Source organism: Lynx rufus, unplaced genomic scaffold (genome assembly GCF_022079265.1).
Source record: "Lynx rufus isolate CCGP_SWC_20201006 ecotype Redwood Valley unplaced genomic scaffold, mLynRuf1.p SCAF_27, whole genome shotgun sequence".
NCBI lineage: Eukaryota > Metazoa > Chordata > Mammalia > Carnivora > Felidae > Lynx > Lynx rufus.
The window spans coordinates 16,131,846-16,158,780 of record NW_025814842.1 but is presented as its reverse complement, the minus strand read 5'-3'; the positions used below and the strand labels follow the sequence as shown (position 1 = coordinate 16,158,780).

General features: G+C 38.8%; 1 protein-coding gene across 1 annotated transcript in view; it reads left to right on the top strand.

The window, feature by feature from the left end:
* The window catches only part of NIPSNAP2 (nipsnap homolog 2), a 39,210-nt gene that overhangs the window by 953 nt on the left and 11,322 nt on the right, over positions 1 to 26,935 (top strand). The window contains exons 2-7 of the mRNA XM_047089373.1: positions 14,266 to 14,405; positions 14,488 to 14,533; positions 17,954 to 18,048; positions 18,384 to 18,454; positions 19,242 to 19,382; positions 20,394 to 20,425. Of these exons, the coding sequence (XP_046945329.1) occupies positions 14,266 to 14,405; positions 14,488 to 14,533; positions 17,954 to 18,048; positions 18,384 to 18,454; positions 19,242 to 19,382; positions 20,394 to 20,425 (525 nt within the window). The remainder of the gene's footprint in view (positions 1 to 14,265; positions 14,406 to 14,487; positions 14,534 to 17,953; positions 18,049 to 18,383; positions 18,455 to 19,241; positions 19,383 to 20,393; positions 20,426 to 26,935) is intronic.

Sequence of the window (26,935 nt, the reverse complement as noted above, 5' to 3'; positions counted from 1 at the left end):
GAAAATTCAGTTGTCAGTAAAGGAACTGCATGTTTGTTAAACTCTTACTGTGGGCCAGAGAGCTTATTTAATTTAATCCTAGTAGCAATTTTAAGAAGTAGCAGGATCTGCATTTTGCAGATGAGATGGAACCTCAAAGCAGGTGAGACACCTAGCTAGAAAAGGCATTTGACCTCAAGTTTGTCAGGCTTCAGGCTCAGCACCCTTCTTAGGACTGATGCCCAACTTGTATTTCCAAATTTGATGTTTATGTTTCCAGTTTGATTAACAAATCAACCTCCTTTTTTCTGTTGCTGAGCATCTACTGTGTCTTTTTTTTTTTTTTTTCACACAGGTGATATGAGCCTGTGAAATTCATATTTTCTTCTTTCCAAAAAAGACCTCTGAGGCTGAACGTATTCACCCAAAAGACTCTAAATACTCTACTACTCTTGGACACTAAAGTGCCCAAGGTCACAAAGCTAGTAAACTGGAGATTTGGACCTGGGTCTGTCCAGTACCCCCACGTCCTGCTGGGGCCGAATGCTTTTGAATCTAAAGTCCTTATCTCTGTCCAGCCTGTTGGCTCTGGGATTACTTTCTCAAGCCCCCTGTACCGTTGGACCACTGCCCCTTCCTGGGTGCTAATCTGCCTCAACTGTAGGTGTTCTTTAGGACTCAGTGTAGACCCAGTTGATTCATTTATTGTACAAATACTGAATGTAAATGATGTCTTTGAAGTCTTGTGAAACTCAACATAATAGCCATGGTCACTATCTCCAGGAGGCCATGGCAGAGGTAAAAACTCATAGAGACTTACAGATTGAGGTAGGTGGTATGAGAGAAGATCAGGGAACCTACTACATGAGATCATGGAGGGCCTCCCCAAGAATGTGACGTTAAGCTGACATTTGAAGGGTCAGTGTGCAGCAAAGCCCTGACTGGGAAGGATGAAGGCATACTGAGAAACTCCAGAAAAGTCGAGGAAGAGAGGAGCCCAGGAGTGAAGGGAAGAGTGACTAGAGGACAGGTGGCAAGGAGCAGGAGCTAGATAATTCCAGGTCTCACAAGCCATTTTAGAGAAATTGGATTTTATTCTGAGCACCATGGAAACCATTTAAAGATATAAATTCTAGTGTGACATGATCTGCTCTGTGTTTTTAAAATATTAGTCTGGGGGCACCTGGGTGACTCAGTTGGTTAAGTGTCTGACTTGGCCTCCTGGTTCTTGAGTTCGAGCTCCGCATTGGACTCTGCTGACAGCTCAGAGCCTGGAGCCTGCTTCGGATTCTGTGTCTCCCTCTCTGCCCCTTCCCCATTGGCGCTCTGTCTCTCTCTCAAAAATAAATAAACATTAAAATTTTTTAAATAAATAAAAAATATCAGTCTGATTTTGGAAAGGAGACAGAATCATAGGTAATGGCTAACTGGTCAGATGCTGGTGCCAGTTATGGAAAGTCATTTGTTCCATAAGCGTATGAGTGCCCACCGTATGCTGGGCGCTGTTGGGAAATATCAGTGAATAAGGTCCTTGCCATCTGGGAGCTTGCTCCTAATTCAGAGAAGGAAGAACAGTTGTAGGGTGTGGAGGGGGGAATCCAGAACACTTTTGAACCTGGTAAAGTTTGAGATGGCTGTGAGCTATTCAAATGGAAAGGCGGTTGGCCTGTTTGATCTATAGGACTCCTCAAAGGAGATGTCTGGACTACAGGTTACATTTGGGAGCTGCTGGTATATAGGAATGCTAAAAGTTGATAGATCCAGGGGTTTCATTATACTGCTTTGCATTTAATTGAAATTTTTCATATAGAACATTTTTTAAACCCATAGGAATGGATGAGGTTGCTTGCAGAGAGAGTGTGGATAGAGAAGGGGTTGAGAAGCAGGCCTGAGATGTGTTCACAGGCTAGATGTAGGAAGAGGCAGCAAGGGAGACTGGGAGAGAGCAGCCAGTGAGGGCACTTTGTGGCAGTGCCCAGGGGGAGGTATTTCAAGGAGGGAGCTGGCAACTGTGCCAGATGCTGCTAAAAAGTTAAGATTACAGAAAACTGGATTTGACAACAGGGGTCTGTGGGTGACCTTACAGGAGGGGTTTCAGAAGGGAAGGAGGAGTCTTCCCAGGAGACTATCTTGCCAGCACCTCTTCTCTGCTCAGTGCCAGGCCTGGGGTCTCATTTGCTTAGTGGACATTGCACGAGTATCCTACAGGTGCTTGGGTTGCTTATGCGCCTAAAATTGAACTCCTCTTCCTCCTGTAGAGCTTGCTCCTTCTGGGTTCTCTCTCCAGTAGTGGCACATCTTCCCTGTAGTGGCCCCAAGCCCACCCCCTCCTGCTCTCTCCCATCTAGCCAGCTACAGGATCTGTCAGTTCTCCCTGCAGTGTGTCTTCACTCTACCTTCTCTCCCACCACTCCCCTCACTTAACTGGTGGCAACACTTGTCTGGAGTCCTGTGAAGGAAGGGTAAGGTCTCGAACCTGTTGGTGAAGGGGACAACTGAAGAATTCTGTGCAGAACTTTTTCCTGTTAGAAAGTTCTGACTTGAACCTTGACTGGATCCCAGTGCCTCTTTTTCCCATACCACCCCACCCCACCCCACCCCTGCCAAGAAAAACTGTAAAAGACATTTTGGGAACAGTTGGGGACAGTTTAATATGGAGTGGATATTAGAATTATTCTTTTCCTCAGATGTGAAAATCATATCATGGTTTTGTCTTTGTTCTTAGGAGGTGCATGCTGAAGTTTTAGGAATAAAGTGTCATAATGTCTGTACTCTACTTTCAAATGGTTTGGTAAAAATAAAAACAAATATGTATAGAGAGAAACACCTAAAATTGATAAAATGTTCATCATTCTTTCATCTAAATGCAGGGTATAGAGGCCTTCATTATACTGTCCCTTCATCTCTGTGTTTGAAGTTTTTAAAAATGAAGAGAATAGCTCTCTGTAGCAGCAGTGTGGAAGACAGGTTTATTGGGGTGGCAGGAGGCTTGGTGGTGAGTAGAGGAGTGACATTGTTACTCCTTTACTGCTCGACTCTTCTTTGAATCAGGCCCTTCAGCTTCCTCTCTCCTCTTCATCTCTGGCTATATTCACAAACTCCTGGCTTTGGCATGTACAGGTCTACTTCCTCTCGTGGGCGTCTATCTACCTGACAAGTGCTCCTCATCTTTCAGGGCTTCAGTTCAACAAGTACTCGTTCAGAGAATTGGTTCATCTCTCCCCCCACCTCTGCCCCCACCCTTGTCACAACCACCACCTTATGTGGCCATCAAGGAGCTTATCTCATGTTGGGCTGTGATCATGGTTGTCTGTCTGCTCCCACTGACAAGTAGCTCTGTGAAGTCAGGGCCAGGTTTATTCATCTTTATATCCTCGGCCTGGCTTGGCATATGCAGCACACAGTCAGTAGATATTTGGTGTTCAAATGAATGAAGTCCATTTCACCACTGCTGCCTCATCCTGTGGTCTCAGCGCTAAATGTATTTCCCATCTATGGTTTGCTCCAACTAAACCACAACACTGTCTGTCTAGATACCTAGTCAGGGCCTGTGCCTTCTCCTTTTCACCTCAGGAATATCTTTTGAAGATATTCCTTCCCCTTCATCCCCACTGCCTACATCATAGCCTAGAACCATCTTTTAGGCTATCTGGTGAGTATTGAATGCTTTCTGTGTGCCTGGCACTGCTGGCCTTGATAACCAGCAGAAAGCCCAGGAGCCACGCTCCCTGCCTTTATTGCTGCAGTCCACCTGCCACACCACTGCCAGGCTGCTTTACACACCTTGATCTTTTTTTGAAAACTTGCTGGCATCTTACCATGTACCAGGTAGAATCCAGCTAATGGGCATGGTGTACAAGGGCCTGACCCCACGGCCCCGCCCTTGCCTTCCCACTCTTTCTCTCACTGTCCTCCACACCCTGTTCTCCTGCCTTACCAAGCTCTGCTGTTCCGGAAATATGTCATCCAGTTTCATGACTCCGGGCCCCTGGACATGCTGTCCCTTTTGACTGGAATTACCGCCTGCCTCGTCCACCTGTCTGTGTGGTCCTCCAAGACAGAGCCAGAATGTCTCTGCTGGAGTTCCTCCACTCCTCACAGGCCAAGCCAGTGGTTCATTCCCACAGCATGTGTGTGTGTAAATCTGCGGTATCTGAGACCAGTCTGGGTGTTTCCTGTGTTTTTCCTATGAGACTAAATAGGTGAGGCATCTGGCTCATCTTTACATCCACAGAGTCTGGCAAATAACGCTAATTCTATTTAAAGTCTGATGTTTTGGGGGGTGCCTGGCTGGCTCAGTCAGTAGAGCTTGCAACTCCTGATCTCGAGTAATTTCCAGTACCATGTTGGGTGTAGAGATTACTTAAAAATAAAATCTTTGGAAAAAAATGATAAAAATAAAATCTAATGTTTTGTAGAACGTGCTGCCCCTACCCCACCCTCTGTTAAGTGCCACACAACAGATGTATGATGTTATAAAGACTACCGATCGTGCAGTTTGTCATTCTCAGTAAAGAACCCTAGCCCGGATCCTATCACCCTGACAGCTGTTGGCATAGCTCCTTCTACTCCTTTCCGCGATTCAGCTTGGACAGCTAGATGGACCGGGCACACTGGGCAACTTTGGTCACCTGACACTGAAAAGATTCCCGAGTTTGACAATCAACTGGGGGTAATGGCGGACTGGACTGAACTGTTTTTCATTTGTCAAGACAGTTGCTACCCAAGCTGACAAGCAGATACCCTCAGGTTCTTGTGTATGTCCCATGATGCTGACTATTTCTTAGGCTTATCTTTATATTACAGTGTTTTCATGTCCCTTACCTCATTTTACCCATCTTAAAGTAAATCTCTTCGGTGTTATTAAAACCTGGGAGAATGCTCAGCTGGGGAGATTTATGTTTGGGAGACATCCCTTATTAGTGAGAATATTTTGAACTTTATAGTTAGATCATATTTTCATTTTCATATTTACATCATATTTTCATAGGTTTATATTTTCATTTTGCTACTTCTTAGCTCATGTCATTTAACCTCTCTGAGCCAAGCTTTAAAATGAGCTAATATTGGGGCGCCTGGGTGGCGCAGTCGGTTAAGCGTCCGACTTCAGCCAGGTCACGATCTCGCGGTCCGTGAGTTCGAGCCCCGCGTCGGGCTCTGGGCTGATGGCTCAGAGCCTGGAGCCTGTTTCCAATTCTGTGTCTCCCTCTCTCTCTGCCCCTCCCCCGTTCATGCTCTGTCTCTCTCTGTCCCCAAAATAAATAAACGTTGAAAAAAAAAAAAATTTAAAATGAGCTAATACTTACCTTGCTAGACTGTACTGAAGATTGAATGAGATGACATAGACAAGCTGCCTAATTCAGTGCCTAACAGGAAGTATGAATTTATTAATTTGTAATTCCCTTTCATTCTAAAGAAGAGGAACAAAATTATTTTGGGATTTTCCCCTTCCAGATTTAATTTGCTAATAATTCTGTATCATGCTTTCTTATTTTTAAAGTATTAAATGCCATAGAAATTAAATATATGTACACATGATAATGCATGTCTATGCATTTCTGGAAGGACCCATTAAAAACTGTTAGTAGTGGTTGCTTAGGTGAATATTTGTTATTTTAAATGAAATTCCCTAATGCTGATATTTTTAGAAACTTTCATTGTACCCCTTTCTTAATTATTCATAATAGCTTTTCCTAAGCTCTTAACATTTATTTAATACCCCCAAAACTTTGTAAACACTGTTTCTGTCTAGTGAACTTAAAATCTAAAATAAAGAAAAAACAGGAATTATATAGTCTCATTAACAAATCTTAAAACTTTCTCCTTTTTGTATCATTAATTTTACTGCTAGCCATTGTATTCATGATACTATTTAGCAAATATCCCAAAATGTGATATGTTTGAAACACTTTAAACAAATTGACAAATGTTTTTCATTTTTATTGACATAAGTTTTACCATGACTGTTTGGAGAATTGCCTTCTTCAGAATTTATTTATATAATCTAATAGTTTTATGTATAATTTATTGCTTTTAACTTTAGGTTTGTTTTTATTGAAAAAGTAGTTTTAAAAACTTAATTTTTTAACCTTTCACTATATATCAGGTGCCGTCCTAAGTGCCTTAAACAGTTTTACTATAGGGCTAGATATGTACTTAAAAATATACAAAAGTAAGGGATGCCTGGGTGGCACAGTCAGGTTAAGCCTCCAACTCTTTGATTTCCGCTCAGGTCGTAATCTCATGGTTCATGGGTTCCAGCCCCGTGTAGGGCTCTGTGCTGACAGTGCGGACCCTGCTTGGATTTCTGTCTCTCCCTCTCTCTGCCTCTCTCCCGGTCTCTCGCATGCATGTTCTCTCTCTCTCTCTCTCTCTCTCTCTCTCTCTCTCTCTCTGTCTCAAAATAAACATTTATATATATACATACAAACACACGTAAAAGTAAAAGCACAGCATAAGGAATATAGTCAGTGATACTGCAACTGCATTGTAACAGGACAGATGGTAGCTACACTTCGTGAAAATAGCATAATGTATACATTTGTCAAATCACTAGGTTGTATAGCTGAAACTACTGTAACATTGTGTGTCAACTGTACTTAAATAATAATTATAAAATACACACATGTGAAAAACACAATACAGGTGTTACATGAGTAAAGCTGTGTCTCTTCTACCTTAACTCTTCCCTTCCTGAGAGATACCACCATCAATACTTATTAATTCTAGGACATTTTAACATACAGTAAAAGAAATGTGGGAGAAATTCCAACTTGTTTTCACAAATGCCATTTAAACTATTTAATGCCATTTAAACTATATTTTTGTCCTATCCACTTATAAGAAAAATTACATGTACAGTACTAGTATAAACTTATTTTACCTGTTAAATATGAGTTTGCTGCTTTTTAATCTTTGAAGGATTGAAAAAGTACTTTTATATTTCTTGATCATTATAGAAAATGTATTGTTAATATTATATTTGTGTAATATTTGCATATTTGTAAGCTTAGATCATTCAGAAGTCTTTTTATTTGGTTTTTAGCTATTTGTTTTTACCTGGTTTTTAGCTAATATACAGTGTTTTTAAATTAAAAACATTTTATGGAAAGAAAATTGCTGTGTAATGGTTGTTGATTTTTTTTAAAGCCACATACTCTTTTTATTATTATTATTATTTTAATCTTTATTTTTGAGAGAGAGACAGCGTGTGAGCAGGGGAGGAGCAGAGAGCGAGGGAGACATAGAATAGAAAGCAGGCTCCAGGCTCAGAGCTGTCAGCCCAGAGCCCAACGCGGGACTCAAACTCACGAACCGTGAGATCATGACCTGAGCCGAAGCCGGACGCTCAACCGACTGTGCCACCCAGGTGCCCCGGTTGTTGATTTTTTAAGCAAAAAAAGAAAAAGGTTGCTAATAAACATTTGAGATTTAGAGTAGTATTATTTCTAAAGCACCATAGTTGAATAAGAATAGTAATTTAAGGGCACCTGGCTGGCTCAGTAGAAAGAGCATAGGACTCTTGATCTCAGGGTTGTGAGTTCGAGCCCCACATTAGGTTTAGAGGTTACTTAAAAATAAAATCTTTAAAAAAAATAGGAATTTGTATTATTGTTATATAGCATATTCAAGTTCATCTCATGAAGCAATAGGGAATTTTCATCTTCTGAGAGTTTTTCTTACCTCTTATTTAAATTCCAAGTCCTTGGGGCGCCTGGGTGGCGCAGTCGGTTGAGCGTCCGACTTCAGCCAGGTCACGATCTCGCGGTCCGTGAGTTCGAGCCCCGCGTCAGGTTCTGGGCTGATGGCTCAGAGCCTGGAGGCTGTTTCCGATTCTGTGTCTCCCTCTCTCTCTGCCCCTCCCCCGTTCATGCTCTGTCTCTCTCTGTCCCAAAGATAAATAAACGTTGAAAAAAAAAATTAAAAAAAAAAAAATTCCAAGTCCTCTTCCTTAACACCTGAGGTCGCTCTCTTTTCCTACACTTGCTTTGTGGTGTCCGTGTCCTTAAGCAGGCCTGATAAGCAAATTGAAAATAGTCCGTAGAAAATCATGTAGTGTTTCCATAGAAATCTCCCAGAAAAGCCTCACACCAACCTGTCAACATCTTGACCTTGCTTTGAAGCATTAGGTAAGATCCCAAGCATTTATAGTAGCCATTTGGAATCCCAATACATTATTGCTCCTAGCATGATCTAGCAAAGGGCAGAAAAGAGCATTTATGTGCAGATCAGTTAAAGATCAGAATTATAAGGAGTATGCCATAATAACCCTGGCCAGAGATGATGGTCATCAGTTGTAAAAGGGAGTGTGCAAGAAGAATGGGACTGGACTCAAAAGGCTATATTCTGTATCACTCCATAAATAAGACATTTTGGAAAAGGCCAAACTATAGGGATATAGAACAGAGGAATGGTTGTTAGCAGTTGGAACTGGGGAGAAAGGTTGATTACAAAAGGAGTGGGAGATAACAGACTTCCAGGTATGGAATGAATAAGCCACTAATATATAAGATACTGCATAGGGAATATAGTCAATGGTATTATAATAGCCTTATATGGTACTTGGTGGTGGCTACACTTGTGAGCATAGAGTGACATATAGACTTGTTGAGTCACTATGTTTTACACCCGAAACTAATGTAACAATGTGTATCACCTATATTTCAATTTTTTTTTTTTAATTTTTTTTTTTCAACATTTATTTATTTTTGGGACAGAGAGAGACAGAGCATGAACGGGGGAGGGGCAGAGAGAGGGAGACACAGAATCGGAAACAGGCTCCAGGCTCTGAGCCATCAGCCCAGAGCCCGACGCGGGGCTCGAACTCCCGGACCGCGAGATCGTGACCTGGCTGAAGTCGGACGCTTAACCGACTGCGCCACCCAGGCGCCCCTATTTCAATTTTTTTTTAAAAAGGGAGTTTAAGAGAGTGAAGGAACTGTTTCATATGGTGGTAGTTACATGACTTTATGCATTTGCCAAACCCCTGTAGAACTATGCCAAAAAAGTAAATTTCACTGTATGGAAATTTGAATCAAAATGAAGAAGATAAAAGCACACAGCTTGTCATTGATTGGGTTTTGTGAGATTAGGAAGAGGATAAGTCTCATCCAGGTTCTAATTTTTTTTAATTGAAGTGTAGTTGACATACAATATTATACGAGTTTCACATATAACTTAGTGATTCAACATTTATATACATTATGAAATCACCCTAAGTCTAGTTACCATCTCTCACCATACAAAGTTATTACAGTATTATGACTACAGTATTACAGTATTATGACTACATTCCCTATGCTGTATTTTATATCTTCTTGTTTATTTTGTTAATGGAACTTTGTACCTCTTAATCCCCTTCACCTATTTCACCCTTTCCCCCCAACTCCCGCAACTACCAGTTTGTGTACTGTATTTATGAGTATGTTTTCTGTGTTCTTTGTTAATTTGTGTTTTAGATTCCACATATAAGTGAAATTGTATGTTATTTGTCTTTCTCTGACTTATTTCACTTAGCATAATACCCTCTTGGTCCATCAGTGTTGTCACAAGTGGTAAGATTTTATTCTTTTTTTATGGCTGAATAATATTCCTGAGCATCTGTGCGAGTGTGTCATATATGTGTAATATAACACATAGTTATATATGTATACAACACATGTTGTATATGCATATGTACACCACATCTTCTTTATCTGTTTTTCTACCAATGGACTTAGGTTGCTTCCATGTCTTTGCTGTTGTAAATAATGCTGCAGTGAACATAGGGGTTCATATATCTTTTCACATTAGTGTTTTCATTTTCTTTGGATAAATGAAGTGGGATTGCTAAATTGTATGGTATTTATATTTTTAATTTTTTGAGGAACCTCTACACTTTTCCATGGTGGCCACACTAATTTGCTTTCCCACCAACAGTGCACAAGGATTCCCTGTTCTCCACATCCTCACCAAACTAGCCATTCTGACTGGTATGAGGTGATATCTCATTGTGGTTTTGATATACATTTCCCTGATAATTTGTGATATTGAGCATCTTTTCATGTGTCTGTTGGCCATCTGAATGTCTTCTTTGGAAAAATGTCTATTGAGGTCCTCTGCCCATTTTTTAATCAGAGTGTGGGTTTTGTTTTGTTTTTGTGGGGTTTTTTTTGATGTTTTAGGAATTCTTTATGTAGTTTGTATATTAACCCTTTATCATATAGATCATTTGTGAATATCTTCTCCCATTCAGTAGGTTGCCTTTTCATTTTGTTGATGGTTTCCTCTCCTGTGAAAAAGCTTTTTAGTTTATGTAGTCCCACTTTCTTATTTTTGCTTTTGTTTCTCTTGCCAAAGAGACAGATCCAAAAAAATTGGTAAGACTGATGTCCAAGAGTTTACTGCCTATGTTTTCTTTTAGGAGTTTTATGGTTTCAGATCTTACATTTAGATCTTTAACTCATTTTGAGTTTATTCTTGTATATGGTGTAAGAAAGTGGTCCAGTGTCATTCTTTTGCGGTAGCTGTCCAGTTTCCCCAGGACCATTTGTTGAAGACACTATCCTTTCCCTGTTGTATATTCTTGTCTCCTTTGTCATAGATTCATTGATCATATAAGCATGGGTTTATTTCTGGCCTCTCTATTCTATTCCATTGACCTATGTGCTTTTATGCCAGTAGTGGACTCTCTTTTTTACTATAGCTTTGTAGGACAGTTTGAAAACCAGGAGCATGATACCTACAGCTTTGTTCTTCTTTCTCAAGATTGCTTTGGCTATTCAGGGTCCTTTTGGTTCCTTACAAATTTTAGGATTATTTGTTCTGGTTCTATGAAAAATGACATTGGTATTTTGATAGGGATTGTACTTAATCTGTAGATTGGTTTGGGTAGTATGGACATTTTAATAATATTGATTTTTACAGTCCATGAGCATGGACTCTCTTTCCATTTATTTGTGTTATATTCAGTTTGTTTCATCAGTGTCTTCTAGTTTTCAAGTGCAGGTCTTTCACCTCCTTAGTTAAGTTTATTCTTAGGTATTTTATTCAACCAGGCTCAAATTTTTTAAATCATGTTTTCAGGTTATATACACCTATATACCTTTCCTATAAAAGACTCTTAAACATGCACTTTTAGATATTTTTAAGTATAAAAATAATTATATGTATATGGAAAATTCTCAAATAGTCCAGAAGGTTATACAATGAAATGGAAAATTTTACTCCCACCCCATGCTCAGTCACATTCCCCAGACATTACCACTATTAACAGTTCATTTTGTGTGTGTATTTATGGTACTGCTCTGTACGTGCTTTTTCTGCATAATTTATTCCAGAAATTTCAATATATCAGTGCATGTAGATCTACTTCATTCTTCTTAATGATTGCGTTCTATTCTGATTTGGGTTATTCCAAATTTATCTAACCAGTCCCTGTTAATGGATATCTAAGTTGCATATACCAGGGGAAAACTAGAAACAAGGCGCTAATAAATATTCTTGTGCATTCAACGTGGTGCACTTGTCTACATATAGCTGCCTGTAGGACATAGCAACTAGTACAATTACTGGGCTGAAAGGCCTACACAGATTAATTTTGATACAGATGATGATGCTACACTGCCCTCTAGGGAGATTTGTAATCCCACTAGCAAGCATTTGGGAGTTAAACATGCACTTAAAAGTTCATGGTTAAAGTATAGTTTGTGACCTCAGTCAAATTTATCCTTTCTGACAGCATGTTTAGTAGAAATTCGGTTATAGATTATAATTAGCAAATTATGTGTCAATTAAATTTGTATTCTTAGGCTTTAGTGAGAGTTAAACTTGATTCTAAGGTTCATTTAGAGGTAAAATAATTTTTTTAAAGAGAGAACTTACTTCATTTTCCCTATATATTTCCTGCTTATTTATTGTGGTAAAGTATATATAATATAAAACTTGCCACTTTAATCATATGGAAGTGTACAGTTTAGTAGTAGCATTAAGTCAATTCACACTGTGTTGTGCAACCATTACCACCATCCATCTCCAGAACTTTTTCATCTTTCAAACTCTGTGCCCATTAAACAATAACTTTGCATTCTCCTCTCATCTCAGCCCCTAGCAACCACTATACTACTTTCTTTCTCTGTGAACTTGACTACTTTAGGTTACCATGTATATTTTTTCTATGTCAGAAATTGCTTTGGAGGAGGGAAAAGCACATAGCAGAAATAAAGATAAGCGTATGAACTCTGTGAAAAGATGCTCAACATCACTATCGTTAGGGAAATGCAAATCAAAACCACAATAAGATATCACCTCACACCTGTCAGAATGGCTAGAACCAAAAAGATAAAAAAATGACAAGTGTTGGTGAGGATGTGGAGAAAAGGGAACCCTCATGCGTGTTAGTGGGAATGCAAATTGGTGCAGCCATTGTGGAAAATAGTATGGAGTTCCTCAAAAAAATTAAAAATAGAAATGCCAAGGGAAATAGGAGGTACAAGGTTTCCAGTTATGGACTTATTCAAGTCACAAGGATGAAAGGTACAGCATAAATAATATAGGGAAAAAGAAAAGAAATACCATATGATCCAGTAATTCCACTACTGGGTATTTACCCAAAGAAAATAAAATACTAATTTAAAAAGATATATGCATCCATATGTTTATTGCAGCATTATTTACCATAACCAAGATACGGAAGCAACCCAAATGTTTATCAACAGATGAATGGAAAGAAGATGTGTGTGTGTGTGTGTGTGTGTGTGTGTGTGCGCGCGCATATATGTATAATGGAATATTACTCAGCCATAAAAACGAATGAGATCATGAGTGCTTGGGTGCCTCAGTGGGTTAACCATCTGACTTTGGCTCAGGTCATGATCTCACAGTTTGTGGGTTCAAGCCCCACATCAGGCTCTGCACTGACAGCTCGGAGCCTGCTTTGGATTCTCTGTCTCTGTCTCTGTCTCTCTCTCTCCCTCTCTCTCTCTTTCTCTGCCACTCCCCTGCTCGTGCTCGCTCTCTTTCTCTTTCAAAAATAAATAAACAGGGGCGCCTGGGTGGCGCAGTCGGTTAAGCGTCCGACTTCAGCCAGGTCACGATCTCGCGGTCCGTGAGTTCGAGCCCCGCGTCGGGCTCTGGGCTGATGGCTCAGAGCCTGGAGGCTGTTTCCAATTCTGTGTCTCCCTCTCTCTCTGCCCCTCCCCCGTTCATGCTCTGTCTCTCTCTGTCCCAAAAATAAATAAACGTTGAAAAAAAAATTCAAAAATAAATAAACATTTAAAAAAATGAATGCAATCTTACCATTTGCGACAACATGGGTGGACCTGGAGAGTTGTGCTAAGTGAAATAAGTCAGAGAAAGACAAATTTCACTTACAGGTGGAATCTGAAAAACAAACAAATGAATGAAGAAACAAACTTTTTTTTAAAAATTTCATTGATTTAAGTAATCTCTACACCCAGTGTGGGGCTTGAGCCCACAACTCTGAGATCAAGAGTCACACGCTCCTCCAATCAAAGCTCCCAGGCTCCCCAAACTAACAGTTGTTTTTTTTAATTTTTTTTTAACATTTATTTATTTTTGAGAGGCAGAGACAAAGCATGATCAGGGGAGGGGCAGAAGAGAGAAGGAGGCACAGAGTACAAAGCAGGCTCCAGGCTCTGAGCTGTCAGCACAGAGCCCAGTATGGGGCTTGAACCCACAAACCATGAGATCATGACCTGAGCCGATGTCAGACACTTAACCGACTGAGCCACTCAGTCTCCCCAAACTGACTCCTACTAAATACGGAGAACAAACTGGTGGTTGCCAGCAGGGAGGTGGGGGTGGGGATTAAGAGGTACACACTTCCAGTTATAAAATAAATAAATCACAGAGATGGAAAGTACACCATAGGAAGTATAGTCAATAATATTGTCATAACATTGTATGGTAACAGATGGTGACTATACTTAACATGGTGAGCACTGAGTAATGTATAGAATTGTCAAATCACTATGCTGTACACCTGAAACTAATGCAACATTGTTTGTCAACTATACTTACAACTTAAAAAAAAGAGCTCTCTTAAGAGAACCACAAGTTACATCTTTTACACTTTACTCCTGTTGTTTAGATTGCATGCTATTATAATTGAGAGTGAATGTTTTGTGGTATTCCAGGTTCTGTAACAGTGCCTAGAATAGGTACTCAAGGCATGTTTGCTGGATGGATTGATTTTATAAAAATAATGTAGTATGTGACATTACCTGAAAACACTGAAGTCTTTGTACCACTGATGAGACTAAAATTTTTATATTTGTTATTCCCTAGGAGATTTACGTCCTCCAATAGTAGACCTCGAGAAGACAGCTGGTTAAAATCCTTATTTGTCCGGAAAGTTGATCCAAGAAAAGATGCTCACTCTAATCTCCTAGCCAAAAAGGAAACAAGCAGTCTATACAAATTACAGTGTGAGTGATGGGTTTGCTACCTTCATAGTTGACTTTTTTCCCTTTGTTCATAAGTTTATCGTTGAATTTTCTTTTGTTTCAGTTCACAATGTTAAACCGGAATGCCTAGAAGCATACAACAAAATTTGGTGTGTATACCAAACTATCCTTTACTTGGGGAAAAATAACAATTTTAATATTTGTTGGTTCAGCTAACACTTGATAGCAGAGTGAGATCTTTGATCCCTCTTCTTGAAGCTGAATGATCCGAGGCTCGTAAGTTGAGCTCTGCGTGGGATTGCCAAGGGCATTTTGATTTTAAGGACTCCATGACTAACTCATCACGTAAGCTCTCAGATGTTAGAATGTTCTAGACTCTTAAGGTTGGAAGGAACCTTGTAAGGCTATCCAGTCCATCTACTCGTCCATGCTTGAGTCCTTTCTGCAGACCTTCCTGATTGCCTGTGTTTAATTGCATTCCATCTGTGGAAGCTTTGAATGTTAGGAATCAGAACTCATGTCCCTGTGATCTCTATTGTTTCCAGTTTTACTTCTAAGTAAAACTGCCACATGAAAGTCCTGGATGTATTTGAATATATCTGCCATTTCTTCTCAAGTCTTCCACTCACCAGGATTCAAGTTCCTTCAGCAGATTCTCACGTGATATGAGATGCATATGCTCTTACAGAATTTGTAAACTTTAAGACTAAAGAGAGAATTAAGTGCATTTGTTCTTAAGCCAACAAATTGTATTTTAATGATCAGTTGTGAGCAAGTGTAATTAAAAAGCATATTTTTACCTTTTATATCTGCTACTTTCATGAGAAAGAAAATGATTTTGTCACCAGAATCAGCATAATTTTCAGATACAAAAACCTTTTGTTACTTTATTTTGGGAGGTGATTCATGAAATATAATATTAGCATAGTTTCTTAATCACCTCAGCATAGTTCTCTTTACTAAAAAAAAAGTTCCTAAAATAAAGCAGATGTTTATTTCTAAATCTTTTCTCATAAAATGGAATTTCTTATCTATGCTAATGTTTCCCTGGATTATCTTCCCTGTCCTGTTTGTATCATTTCATCTCTTGTCTCAGATTTTCATCTCCTTTGTATTCATATTTCTATTTGGGTGTCTTCCTCTTCCTTCATACTCAACATATAGAATTACCTGGCTCTTCCTTCCCACTTCCAACATGTGTCAGTCACCATAGTTTTATTTAACCTTTTCCTTAGTTCTTTGCTATTGGTTGCTAAGAACTGTGTGTTCTTCATTTGACCTGCATTTTGGTTCTATTTCATTTCCTTTCCCATCTCCCTCTCTCTTGTTGAGCCCTATTTCTAAGTAGCCTCCTTGCTGACTGCCTTCCTGGCCTCAAAGTTATACCTGTACCTTATCCCACACCCGATCCATTACTCAGAAGTTTGTCAAATTGATCTACCTGAATTCTGCTTTCTCCTTCATCATGTTTTTTCCTTCTCTCTGAAACTTACAGTAGCTCCCTGTTTCTGGTAATAAAGACTTAACTCCTGCCTGGTTTTTAGAGGCCCCAATGCTAAGGTTCTGCCTGACCCATCTGAGTAAAAGTACTACCTGCCTTACAACTTTCATTCATGTAAGGCCAGGGCTTCCAAGGGCTGCTTTGGAGCTCCCAACAAAGAGGATATGACTTTGTGTTGGTAAAAAACCTAGGTCCCATTATCAGGCCCCCAGCCCCTTCCTGGATCCCACTTGGGTCATCTGTGTAGATTTTCTTCTTCTACACTGGCTCCAAATTGGGGTTGTTTACTTCCTGCTCATGTCATGTGACAAAAAGGAATCCCGTTTCCAGTAATTTTACATAATCCATGTTTCCCCACCCCTGATTTCCATCAGTCCTGTGTTATTTCTAAAAAGTCTTTTTTTGGGGCACCTGGGTGGCTCAGTCAGTTGAGTGTCCGACTTAGGCTCAGGTCATGATCTCGTGGTCTGTGAGTTCAAGCCCCACATCCGGCTCTGTGCTGACAGCTCAGAGCCTGGAGCCTGTTTCAGATTCTGTGTCTCCCTCTCTCTCTCTGACCCTCCCCCGTTCATGCTCTGTCTCTCCCTGTCTCAAAAAATAAATAAACGTTAAAAAAATTTTTTTTAATAAAAAGTCTTTTTTTAATGTTTATTTATTTATTTTTGAGAGAAACAGCACAAGCAGGGGACAGGCAGAGAAAGGGGGACAGAGGATCTGCTGTGCTGACAGTAGAGACCCTGATGCAGGGCTTGAACTCACGACCCATAAGATCATGACCTGAGCCGAAGTTGGATGCTTAGCCAATGGAGCCACTCAGGTGCCCCTAAACATAAGTATTTTTGACCCACTACAATGATCACATCATGTGTATTTTTTGAAGGGTGGCATTTCAAAAATTACACATGGTGTGGTCATTGTACTGAGTCATAAAAATACATGGGTTTTCATTTAGTTAAATATAAGAACATTCTGAGATTTTCTCTGTTAACTATGCATGTATACTCCGTTCTGGTGCCCTAGCATCTGGTGGTGATCAGTAACTTAATATCACTCAGTGTTAGCAAATAGTTTGAACAGGTTCCATTTCTGACCCTTGATATCCTTTTGCATTTATTGTTGAATTTCTGTTGTACTTTTTCATCATAATTTTTCTATCAAAAAGTGTGCAGATTTTAGCTTTTCTTTTGGTATGGCACAGTTAATGCCTCTTCCCTGTACATTCGAATCTGTACCATAGGAAGGTTTCAATGGATCCAAGTACTGACACCTCTGTTAAATTAATATACTGCTGTGACCTGCCATGGCTTTGCTACTACTCCTGTACAATCACTGGTAATGAATTGGGGGTGTGTGTTCAACGTGGGATTATGTGATACTTCCTAAATCCCCTCAGCTGGTTGAATTGAATAGAACCCAATTTATGCTCCATGTTGTATCTTTAATTTGGATTGTTTTGCCATGTCCATGCCCTCTGAGACTGTTAGAGCTGGGTTGCTTCCAGACTGTGTTGTGTTCTAGCTCTTTCTTCTTCCTCCCTTCTTATGGCCAACTTATTCTCTGCCCCTGCTACTTCTGCCTACTTATGCTGCTTCTGTTGTCTCCCCTATCTTAAACATTACTTTCTTCTCTTATTTCTTCCATGCTCTTTTTCTACTGTTCCTGTTTCTCTCCTTCCTACCTTGGGAACCAGCAGAACATAGCTTTTAGAAACTTCACCATCCCTAGGTACTTTTTTTTTTTTCCTGAAATAGCAAATAGTAGATCCATGTAGTTCCTGGAACCCTGGGACCTTTTGCTCTTCCTTATCCATTTTTATCACTTTCCTTGAGTTGTTTACAACGGTTGTAGGTAGCTGGGTAACAGAAACCTAACCTTCCGATAAGTGGGACATTAGAGCATAGTAGAATTCAGCTAAAATGTTAATTCTGCACATTATAGTATCATAAATATTCTGAGGTCAGTTGTTGGAACAGAGTAGATGGCCTTTTTCCTATTGCTGATCATGTGTTGTCCATCTGGTATAATCTTGTCAGTTGTTTAATTGGTGTTGCTATTTCTTCTCTTTAAGTCAAGAGGTGTTGCCAAAGATTCACGAAGATAAGCATTACCCTTGTACTTTGGTGGGGACTTGGAACACGTGGTATGGCGAGCAAGATCAAGCTGGTAGGAAGCAGAAGTCTTTGGAATAAACACTTGTTCCCTAAGCCTTTACTGTTAACGACATACATAATATTTAATGTTTGCTTTTAAAATCAAAGCTTTCCAAGTGTCAGTCTGGTTTTATGGCTAAAGTAGTTTCTCCAGTAATTGATTACAAAAACTACTTTTGTATTGTTTTAACGCTTGAATCTATATTGAAACTTTATGATATACTCATAGGCTACCACATGGCACATTACAGTTTTGTATTGTGTTAACGTTGTGTGTATATAGAATATTTTCAAGGTAGGAGTGTCATAAAACTCTAAATGTATGTTATCTTTCAAAATATATTTCAGTCCACCTCTGGAGGTACGAAGGAGGCTATCCAGCCCTCACAGAGGTCATGAATAAACTCAGAGAAAATCAGGTAATGATTTTGAAAAAGGTTTATGTATTCAGACTAATACAATAAATGGTAGCACAGAATTAAATGACTCTTTTCTGTCACCATTCTTTAACATTAATACAAGTTTTACTCTTTGGATTCTTGAAGTTGTATTGAAACATAACTAACCCATTGTAATACTGTTAACATAACAGTTCTCACTATAAAATCAGTTGTACTTTGAAACTGAGAAACTGGTACTTTGATGCCAGTAAGTCAGCACAGTAGACACAGCCCTGGATTACCTAACACATACCTGCTTCAGGAACTGTCAACCACATAGTCTTTCCTTTGGGCTGACATCCCTGTCCTCCCCACTCCCTTCAGGAATAGGTGCAGGTCAATGAAGAGAATTTTAACAGCCATCCATTATTAGGAAAGAAAACCTTTGGTGTAGATTCCCTGTCCAAATATAAGTGGCTTTGGACTATCTGGTGTTTTGTAGTCTCTATGTCACTTTTGTTAATATGCTGTCAGACACTGTTAGGAGGACTTAAAAAGGTAGGAGATTAAGTTGTTATTTCAGTAGTTAATATTGTTATTTTAGTAATTAGATGGCTGTGTAGTTTGGTGTCTAAATCTGGACACTTTTGAGAGTGAAAATGAATGCTTTAGTTATTATGCTGGTTCAACGGGATGTAAACTGGGGCTGTCTTGGGCCACCTGGGGCCCTGTTTTTGATAGTATTCTAAGAGGAACATAAGTGATACTAAAGTGGATTTATATGTAAATCCTAGAAGATATAATGAGCATGTTTTTTCCCTCAAAGGCATTTGTGGAATTCCGCAAGGCAAGAAGCAACATGCTTCTCTCTAGGAAGAATCAGCTGCTGTTGGAGTTCAGTTTCTGGAATGAGCCTGTCCCACGGTCAGGACCGAATATATATGAACTCCGATCTTACCAGCTCCGAGTAAGTACAGAAATACCCACCAGCTGTCCTCCCATGCTTCTGTGAGGAAGCACTGGCAGCCCAATGCCTACCACACAAGTGGACTTTACATTTTGTGATGTGTTTGGCTTAATGTTTTGATTGGCTTATTTTATCCCCTGTCCAGTCCTTCTCTTCTTTCTTTTTTTTAATTTTCTTCTCTCTCATTCCTTCTCTTTTGCTAAGCTTTTATTTTTTATAATCTTACACATAATGTTTGTCATTTGACTTTTTTTCTGTATAGCATTGCTATTTTTAAGAGGAAAGACCTAAAATGCAGGACTAGCTATAATACAGAGCATCTACTGTAATTGAACTAGAGCAACTACTTCTCTATATAATAAAAATGAGACTGCTGAATAAGTTAGACAGCACCATAAGAGTCAAAAGGAATAATATTTTAAAACTTTCTTGATGTTTCCCCACTAAGTGACTACTAGAAAGAAAGCCCCCACTTGTTGGGATGAACACTGGGTGTCATATGGAAGCCAATTTGACAATAATTATATTTAAGAAAAAAAAAAAAAGAAAGAAAACCCAGATAGCAACATAGCAATGTTGTTAAAAGGAGTACACATCAGTAGATCTTAGTAGTCTAATACTCACCATTATACTGGAAAAAAAATAGTGATGTCCTTGTTAAATTTACTTAAATTGAATTTTTTTTCTTATTTCACCATAAAGTCTGAATGGGTACCAACAACTTAATCATGATTTCAGGACATCTGGAGGATGGGCTCAACTATGGTTTTGATAACCATAATTAGATGACTTACTATAAATATTGTCTTCGTGTATGAAATTAGAATAGAATAGAATAGAATAGGACTCTCACTATGGGATGGATATGTGCGCAGTGAATAATATTTTGTTACATTTTTTATTTTGTTATACTTCATTTTTAAGTTAGTTTTGTCATTTGATATTTTTTATACTGCTGTTCCTGTATTTCTTCACAGAACTAACAAACTCAAAATCCAAATCTCTTTTCAGCCAGGAACTATGATTGAATGGGGCAATTACTGGTAAGTATATTACCAAATGGTGACTTTGTAATCTTATTAATAGATTATTTTAGGCCATAGTGTTAATTCAGGAATAAAATCTGGGGATAAAACCATGATTTGATATTAGACTGTTTTGTTTGATGTTTCTATTACAGAATTTTTCAAACGTATACAAAACTAGAGAGACTAATACCGTGGATCTCCCTGCCCCACCCACCCCCTTCCATTCCATCGCTTAGTTTCAGTAGTTACCAACACATGGCTGGTCTTGCTTAGGTCTAACTCTCCCAACCCAAATTATTTGAAAGTAAATCCAAACAGCATGTCATGTCATCCATAAATATTTCAGTATATATCTCTAAGAGATAAGGACTCTGTTTTTTTTTTTTAATATTTTTTAATGTTTGTTTATTTTTGAGAGAGACAGAGCATGAGCAGGGGAAGGGCAGAGAGAGAGGGAAACACAGAATCTGAAGCAGGCTCCAGGCGCTGAGCTGTCAGCACAGAGACCCACACGGGGCTCAAACTCCCAAAATGTGAGATCTTGACGTAAGCCAAAGTCGGACACTTAACCAACTGAGCCACCCAAGCACCTCTATTTTTGTTTTTAATAAAACCCAGTGTTGCATTAAGTAATTTCATATTCTTGGATATTACCTCTTTTTGAAATGTTTTTGTCACATAAACAGCACCACAATGACACAGTTGCTCGGGGTTTTTTTCTTCACTTAAGTAGCACACTACCAGCTTTTCCCCAAACTGATCCATAGGTTCATCACAATTCCAATCAAAATCCCGGCAGGCTTCAGAAATGCAAAGGACCCAAATAGCTAACACAACCTTAAAAAAGAACAAAGTTGGAGGACTCACAGATCTCAATTTCAAAACTGACTACAAAGCTACAATAATCAAGACAGTGTGGTACTGGCATAAGAACAGGTATATACAGATCAGTGGAACAGAAGTGCAAGTCCATAAATAAACTCATAAATATGAACCATTTGTACCAAGTAAATTTTCAACACATGCACCAAGTAAATTCAACACATGCACCAAGTAAATTTCAACACATGCACCCAAGTAAATTCCATGGGGATAGTCTTTTCAACAAAGGGTGCTAAGACAACTCGATATCTTTGCAAAAGGATGAATTTAGACCCCTGCCTCACATTATACACAGAAATTAACCATAACATAAAGGTTAGAAGCAAACGTAGGAGAGAGTCTTTGTGACCTAGGTTAAGCATATAACACCAAAATCCATGAAAGAAAATGATAGATTATAATTTATCAAAATTAAAAACTTTGTAATTCAGAGGGCATCATTTAAAAAATTAAAATGCAAGTCACAAGACTGGGAGAAAATTTTACAAATCATATCTGATAAAGGACTTGTATCTAGTATATGTAAAGTCCTACAACTCAGTAATAAGAAGACAAATAACCCATTTCAAAAATGGACAAAGGATTTGAATAGACGATTCTTCACAGATACACAAATAGCCAAAAAGCATATGAAAAGATGCTTAGCATTATTTATCATAAGAGAAATGCAAATCAAATGAGATTAAAAAAAACCCTAAAACAAGATATCATCTCACACCTTTTATGATGGCCATTATCAAGAGAACAGAAAGTAACAAGTATGGTGAAGATACAGAAAAATTGGAACCTTTGTGCAGTTGGTAGGAATGTAAAATGTTGTAGTAATTATGGAAAACAATACAGAGGTTCCTCAAAACATTAAAAATAGAATAACCATATGATCAACAATTCTAAGTTTCTAATCAAAAGAATTCAAAGCAGCATCTCAGAGATATTTTCCCATTAATTTTCATTGCAAGCATTAGTCACAGTAGCCAAGAGGTGGAAGCAACCCAAATATCCATCGAGAGATGAATGGATAAAGAAAATGTGATATATACATATAAGGGAATATTATGCAGCCTTTCAAAGAAGGAAACTCTGCCATGTGCTACAATATGGATAAGCCTTGAGGACATTAAGCCATTCATAAAAGGACAAATAGTGTATGATTCCACTAATAACAAAGTCTCTAAAGTAGTTAGAATCACAGTAATGGAAAATGAATAGTTGCCAGGGTCCAGGTGGAGGGGACTTGGTGTTTAGTGAGTATTGAGTTTAAATTTGACAAGATCAAAAAGTTCTGGAGATCCCTTGCACAACAATGTGAGTGCTTGTGACACTACTAAACTGTGAAATGGCTGAGGTAAGTTTAATGTTATGTGTTTTTACCACAATAAAAAATAAAGAATCATGAAATAAATTTTTAAAAAAATTTTTCAGTGGGCAAGGGATTTGAATAGACATTTCACCAAAAGAAATGTATAAATGCCTAATAAGCACGTGAAAAAGTGCTCAACACTCCCAGTCATTAAGGAAATGCAAAGTAAAATCACAAAGAGAGAAGACATCACAAACATTCAGATGGCTTTCACTAAGAAGACAGATAATAACACATGTTGGTGAAGTTGTGAATCAGTTGGGGCCCTCATACATTGCTGATGAGAATGTTAAGTGGCACAGCCACTTCGGAAAATAGGCAGTTACTCAAAATGTTAAACATGGAATTACCATATGACCTCACAGTTCTATTCCTAAGTATATACCCAAGAGAATGAAAGCATGCATTCATATAAACTCATATACAGTGATCATAGCATTTCATAATAACCAAATAGTGGAAATAGCCTAAAATGCCCATCAGCAGAGTGATGGAAAAATAGGCTGTGCTGCATCCACATAATGGAATACTATTCAACAGTAAAAAGAAGTGAACTGCTGATATGCACTACAAATATAGGTGAACCTCAATAACATGCTATGTGAAAGAGTCCAAAGCAGCACATATTCTGTGATTCCATTTGTATGAAATATTCAGAAAAAGCAAATCTATAGAGACAGAAAGATCAGTGGTTTCCTGGGGCTAGAGGTGGGAACAGAAAATGATTGTAGATGGGCACAAGGGATCTTTTAGCACAACTGGATTGTGATGATTGCATAAGTCTGTAAACTTACTAAATATATATATATATATATATATATATATATATGTATATATATTTATACCTAAGTGATTTAGGTATATTTATACCTAAGTGATATTTTACAGGATGTAAAATATACCTCAGTAAAGCTGCTAATGATGCACACACCTTACCAAAGAGAATTTATACCATGAAACCAAGAATAATTCAAAAAGAGGACATTGATAAATATAACATAGTTGAGGCTGTAATAGGTGTCTGGCTTCTGCACCCCAAATACCCGGCCCCCATGCCTCTGTTAGAGCACTTGTCACCCCAGTGGAGTCTCTAGTTTCTAGTTCTACAACTCTGTCTACAAGACCTGGCACATCCTGGGTGGTTGGTAAATGTTGAATAGAGGGCAGAAACTAGTGGTTACATAAGAAGAAAAGGTCTTTGCCAAGGCCAGTTGCCAAACTTGTAAACAACTTCTGTGCCTGAGGGGAATAGATTATATATATTCATGCAGTAGAATTTTTTTTTTTTTTTAATGTTTATTTTTGAGAGAACACAAGCAGGGGGAGAGGCAGAAAGAGAGAGAGACACAGAATCTGAAGCAGGCTCCAGGCTCTGACCTGTCAGCACAGAGCCCTACACGGGGCTCAAATCCATGAACTGCAAGATCATGACCTGAGCCAAAGGTGGACGCTTAACCAACTGAGCCACCCAGGCACGCCTCTGCAGTAGAATCTTATATGGTGGTTAAAGTAAAACAGATCTGCATATGGATAAGCATTGAAAACACCAAGTTCAAGAGAAAGAGCTAGTTAAAGAATGTGTACAACGTGATGTCTTTTAGGTAAAGTTGTTTTCATGTCTATTTATTTTTGAGAGAGAGCGCAAAAGGGGGAGGGGCAGAGAGAGGGAGACACAGAATCTAAAGCAGGCTCCAGGCTCTGAGTTGTCAGCACAGAGCTGGACGCAGGGCTTGAATTCACAAACTGTGAGATCATGACCGGAGCCAAAGTGGGAGGCTTAACCAACTGAGCCACCCAGGTGCCCTTAGGTAAATTTTTAAATGATGTAACAAAAGAGTCCTATAAACAAGTTGTATATAACAATTATATGAAAAGATAGAACTGTTGTTCATGGATACATACATATGAAGTAGAAATACAAAACCATAGACAGGAAGACGTCTTCAAAAGAGGTAACTGCTTCCAGAATGTAACTCATGGGGGAGGGTGGGTGGGGGTGGGGAGGAGAATGCAAAGGGAGCTTCACCTGTTTCTGTGGTGTTCAGTCTGAAACAAATACGAGAAAATGTAAAGTATTGATATTTTAAAAATCTAGGTGGCCATAGTGTTTTAAATCATAATTTAAAAGACAGTTTAAAAATCATCTTAATCCATGTTCAGAAGTCATTTGAAAATATTGAATACCAGTTTTATTTTATTAGAGACACTAATTTCTTTTTTTTTTTTAATTTTTTTTTTCAACGTTTATTTATTTTTGGGACAGAGAGAGACAGAGCATGAACGGGGGAGGGGCAGAGAGAGAGGGAGACACAGAATCAGAAACAGGCTCCAGGCTCTGAGCCATCAGCCCAGAGCCCGACGCGGGGCTCGAACTCACGGACCGCGAGATCGTGACCTGGCTGAAGTCGGACGCTTAACCGACTGCGCCACCCAGGCGCCCCAAGAGACACTAATTTCTTTAAAAAAAAAAAAGTTTATTTATTTTTGAGAGCGACAGATCATGAGCAGGAGAAGGGCAGAGAGAGAGGGAGACACAGAATCTAAAGCAGGCTCCAGGCTCCTAGCTGTCAGCACAGAGCCTGACACGGGGCTCAAACCCACAAACCGTGAGATCATGACCTTAGCTGAGGTCGGACGCTTAACTGACTGAGCCACCCAGGCGCCCCTAGAGACACTAATTTCTAATAAGAAACACTTTAAAAATTAGGAATAGAGAATATTTTATTTAAATCAGGTTGGCAACCTTTTCTGTAAAGGAACAAATAATAAATATTTTAGGCTTTGGTGTGCCTGGGTGGTTCAGTCAGTTAAGCGTCTGATGTCAGCTCAGGTCATGATATCATGGTTCACCGGTTTGAACCCTGCATCATGCTCTCTGCTGACAGCTTGGAGCCTAGAGCCTGCTTCATAGATTCTGTCTCTCTCTCTCTCTCTCTCTCTCCCCTCCCCCACTCGTGCTCTGTCTCTCTCTGTCTGGCTCTCTCAAAAATAAAACTAAAACATAAAACATTAAAAAAATATATTTTAGGCTGTGTGGACTGTTCTGGGTCCATAACGATTATTTAACTCTGCTATTTTAGTGTGCAAGCAGCCGTGAGCTATTTGTAAATGGATGAGCATGGCTGTGTTCCAACAAAACTTTATTTATGGTTGCTGAAATTTGAATGTCATGATTTTCATGTATCATGAAATATTCTTTTGATTAAATTTTCAAGCATTTAAAAATGTAGAAATCATTCTTAGGTCTTGGGCCATCAAAACAAGCAACAGAGCAGGGGATTTAGTCTGAGGGTCTGCTGTGCTAGCCTTGGTTTAAACGAAAGCACTATCCATTTCCTTCCATGTGTTCTTTTTATTTTCTGTTTTGAACTTTCTTGCTTTGAACTACATAATTTCTAAGATCTAGATCCAAAAAATGGCTCTGTGATTCTTTTTTTTTTTTTTAAGAGTTTCTTTTTAAGTAATCTCTGTACCCAACATGGGGCTTGACCCCACATCCCAGACATCAAGAGTTGCACGCTTCACCAACTGAGCCAGCCAGGTGCCCCCATGATTCAAATTTCTAATAAATCTTTTCTTCTTGGGTCATCAAAGGCTACATAATGCAAGTTAGAATTTTTTTTAATTTGAAAACTAAGAAATACATATTTAATTGTATACTGTTATACAGTTAGTACCTATAGGCACCATTTTATTAAGGGACCTTTTTTAGGGAGGGGCCTTATAAATGTAATAATTTAGTTGCCCACAGAATAGGATCATTCATTATTTCTATTTTTGCATGTTACTAATTAAGACTTGCCCACCATGGGGGTGCCTGGGTGGCTCAGTCAGTTGAGCATCCAACTCTTATTATCAGCTCAGGTTATGATCTCCTGGTTTGTGGATTTGAACCCCACAACTGTCAGTTCAGCTGACAGTGTGGAGCCTGCTTAGGATTCTGTGTCTTACCCCCCACACACACACCCTCTTTCACTCATGCACTCTGCTGTCTAAATAAATAAATAAATAAACAAAAAAACAAACTTAAAAAAAAAAAGATTTGTCCACCGTGGCCTTCACAAGGAAGTACTGAGATTTATTCTTCAGTTACTTAAAAAATTATTTATAAATCCAGCTCAGCATTCAATTTATATTTTGGCATATAGGTAACTATTTAAGATGGTGATCTCCTCTTCAGTACATGCTTCTGATTATTACGAGGCTAAGGCAAGTACATTTTCTTTGCCTACTGTAACTGAATTAGAAAAATTCATAATGAAATTAATAATCCTGAATATTTA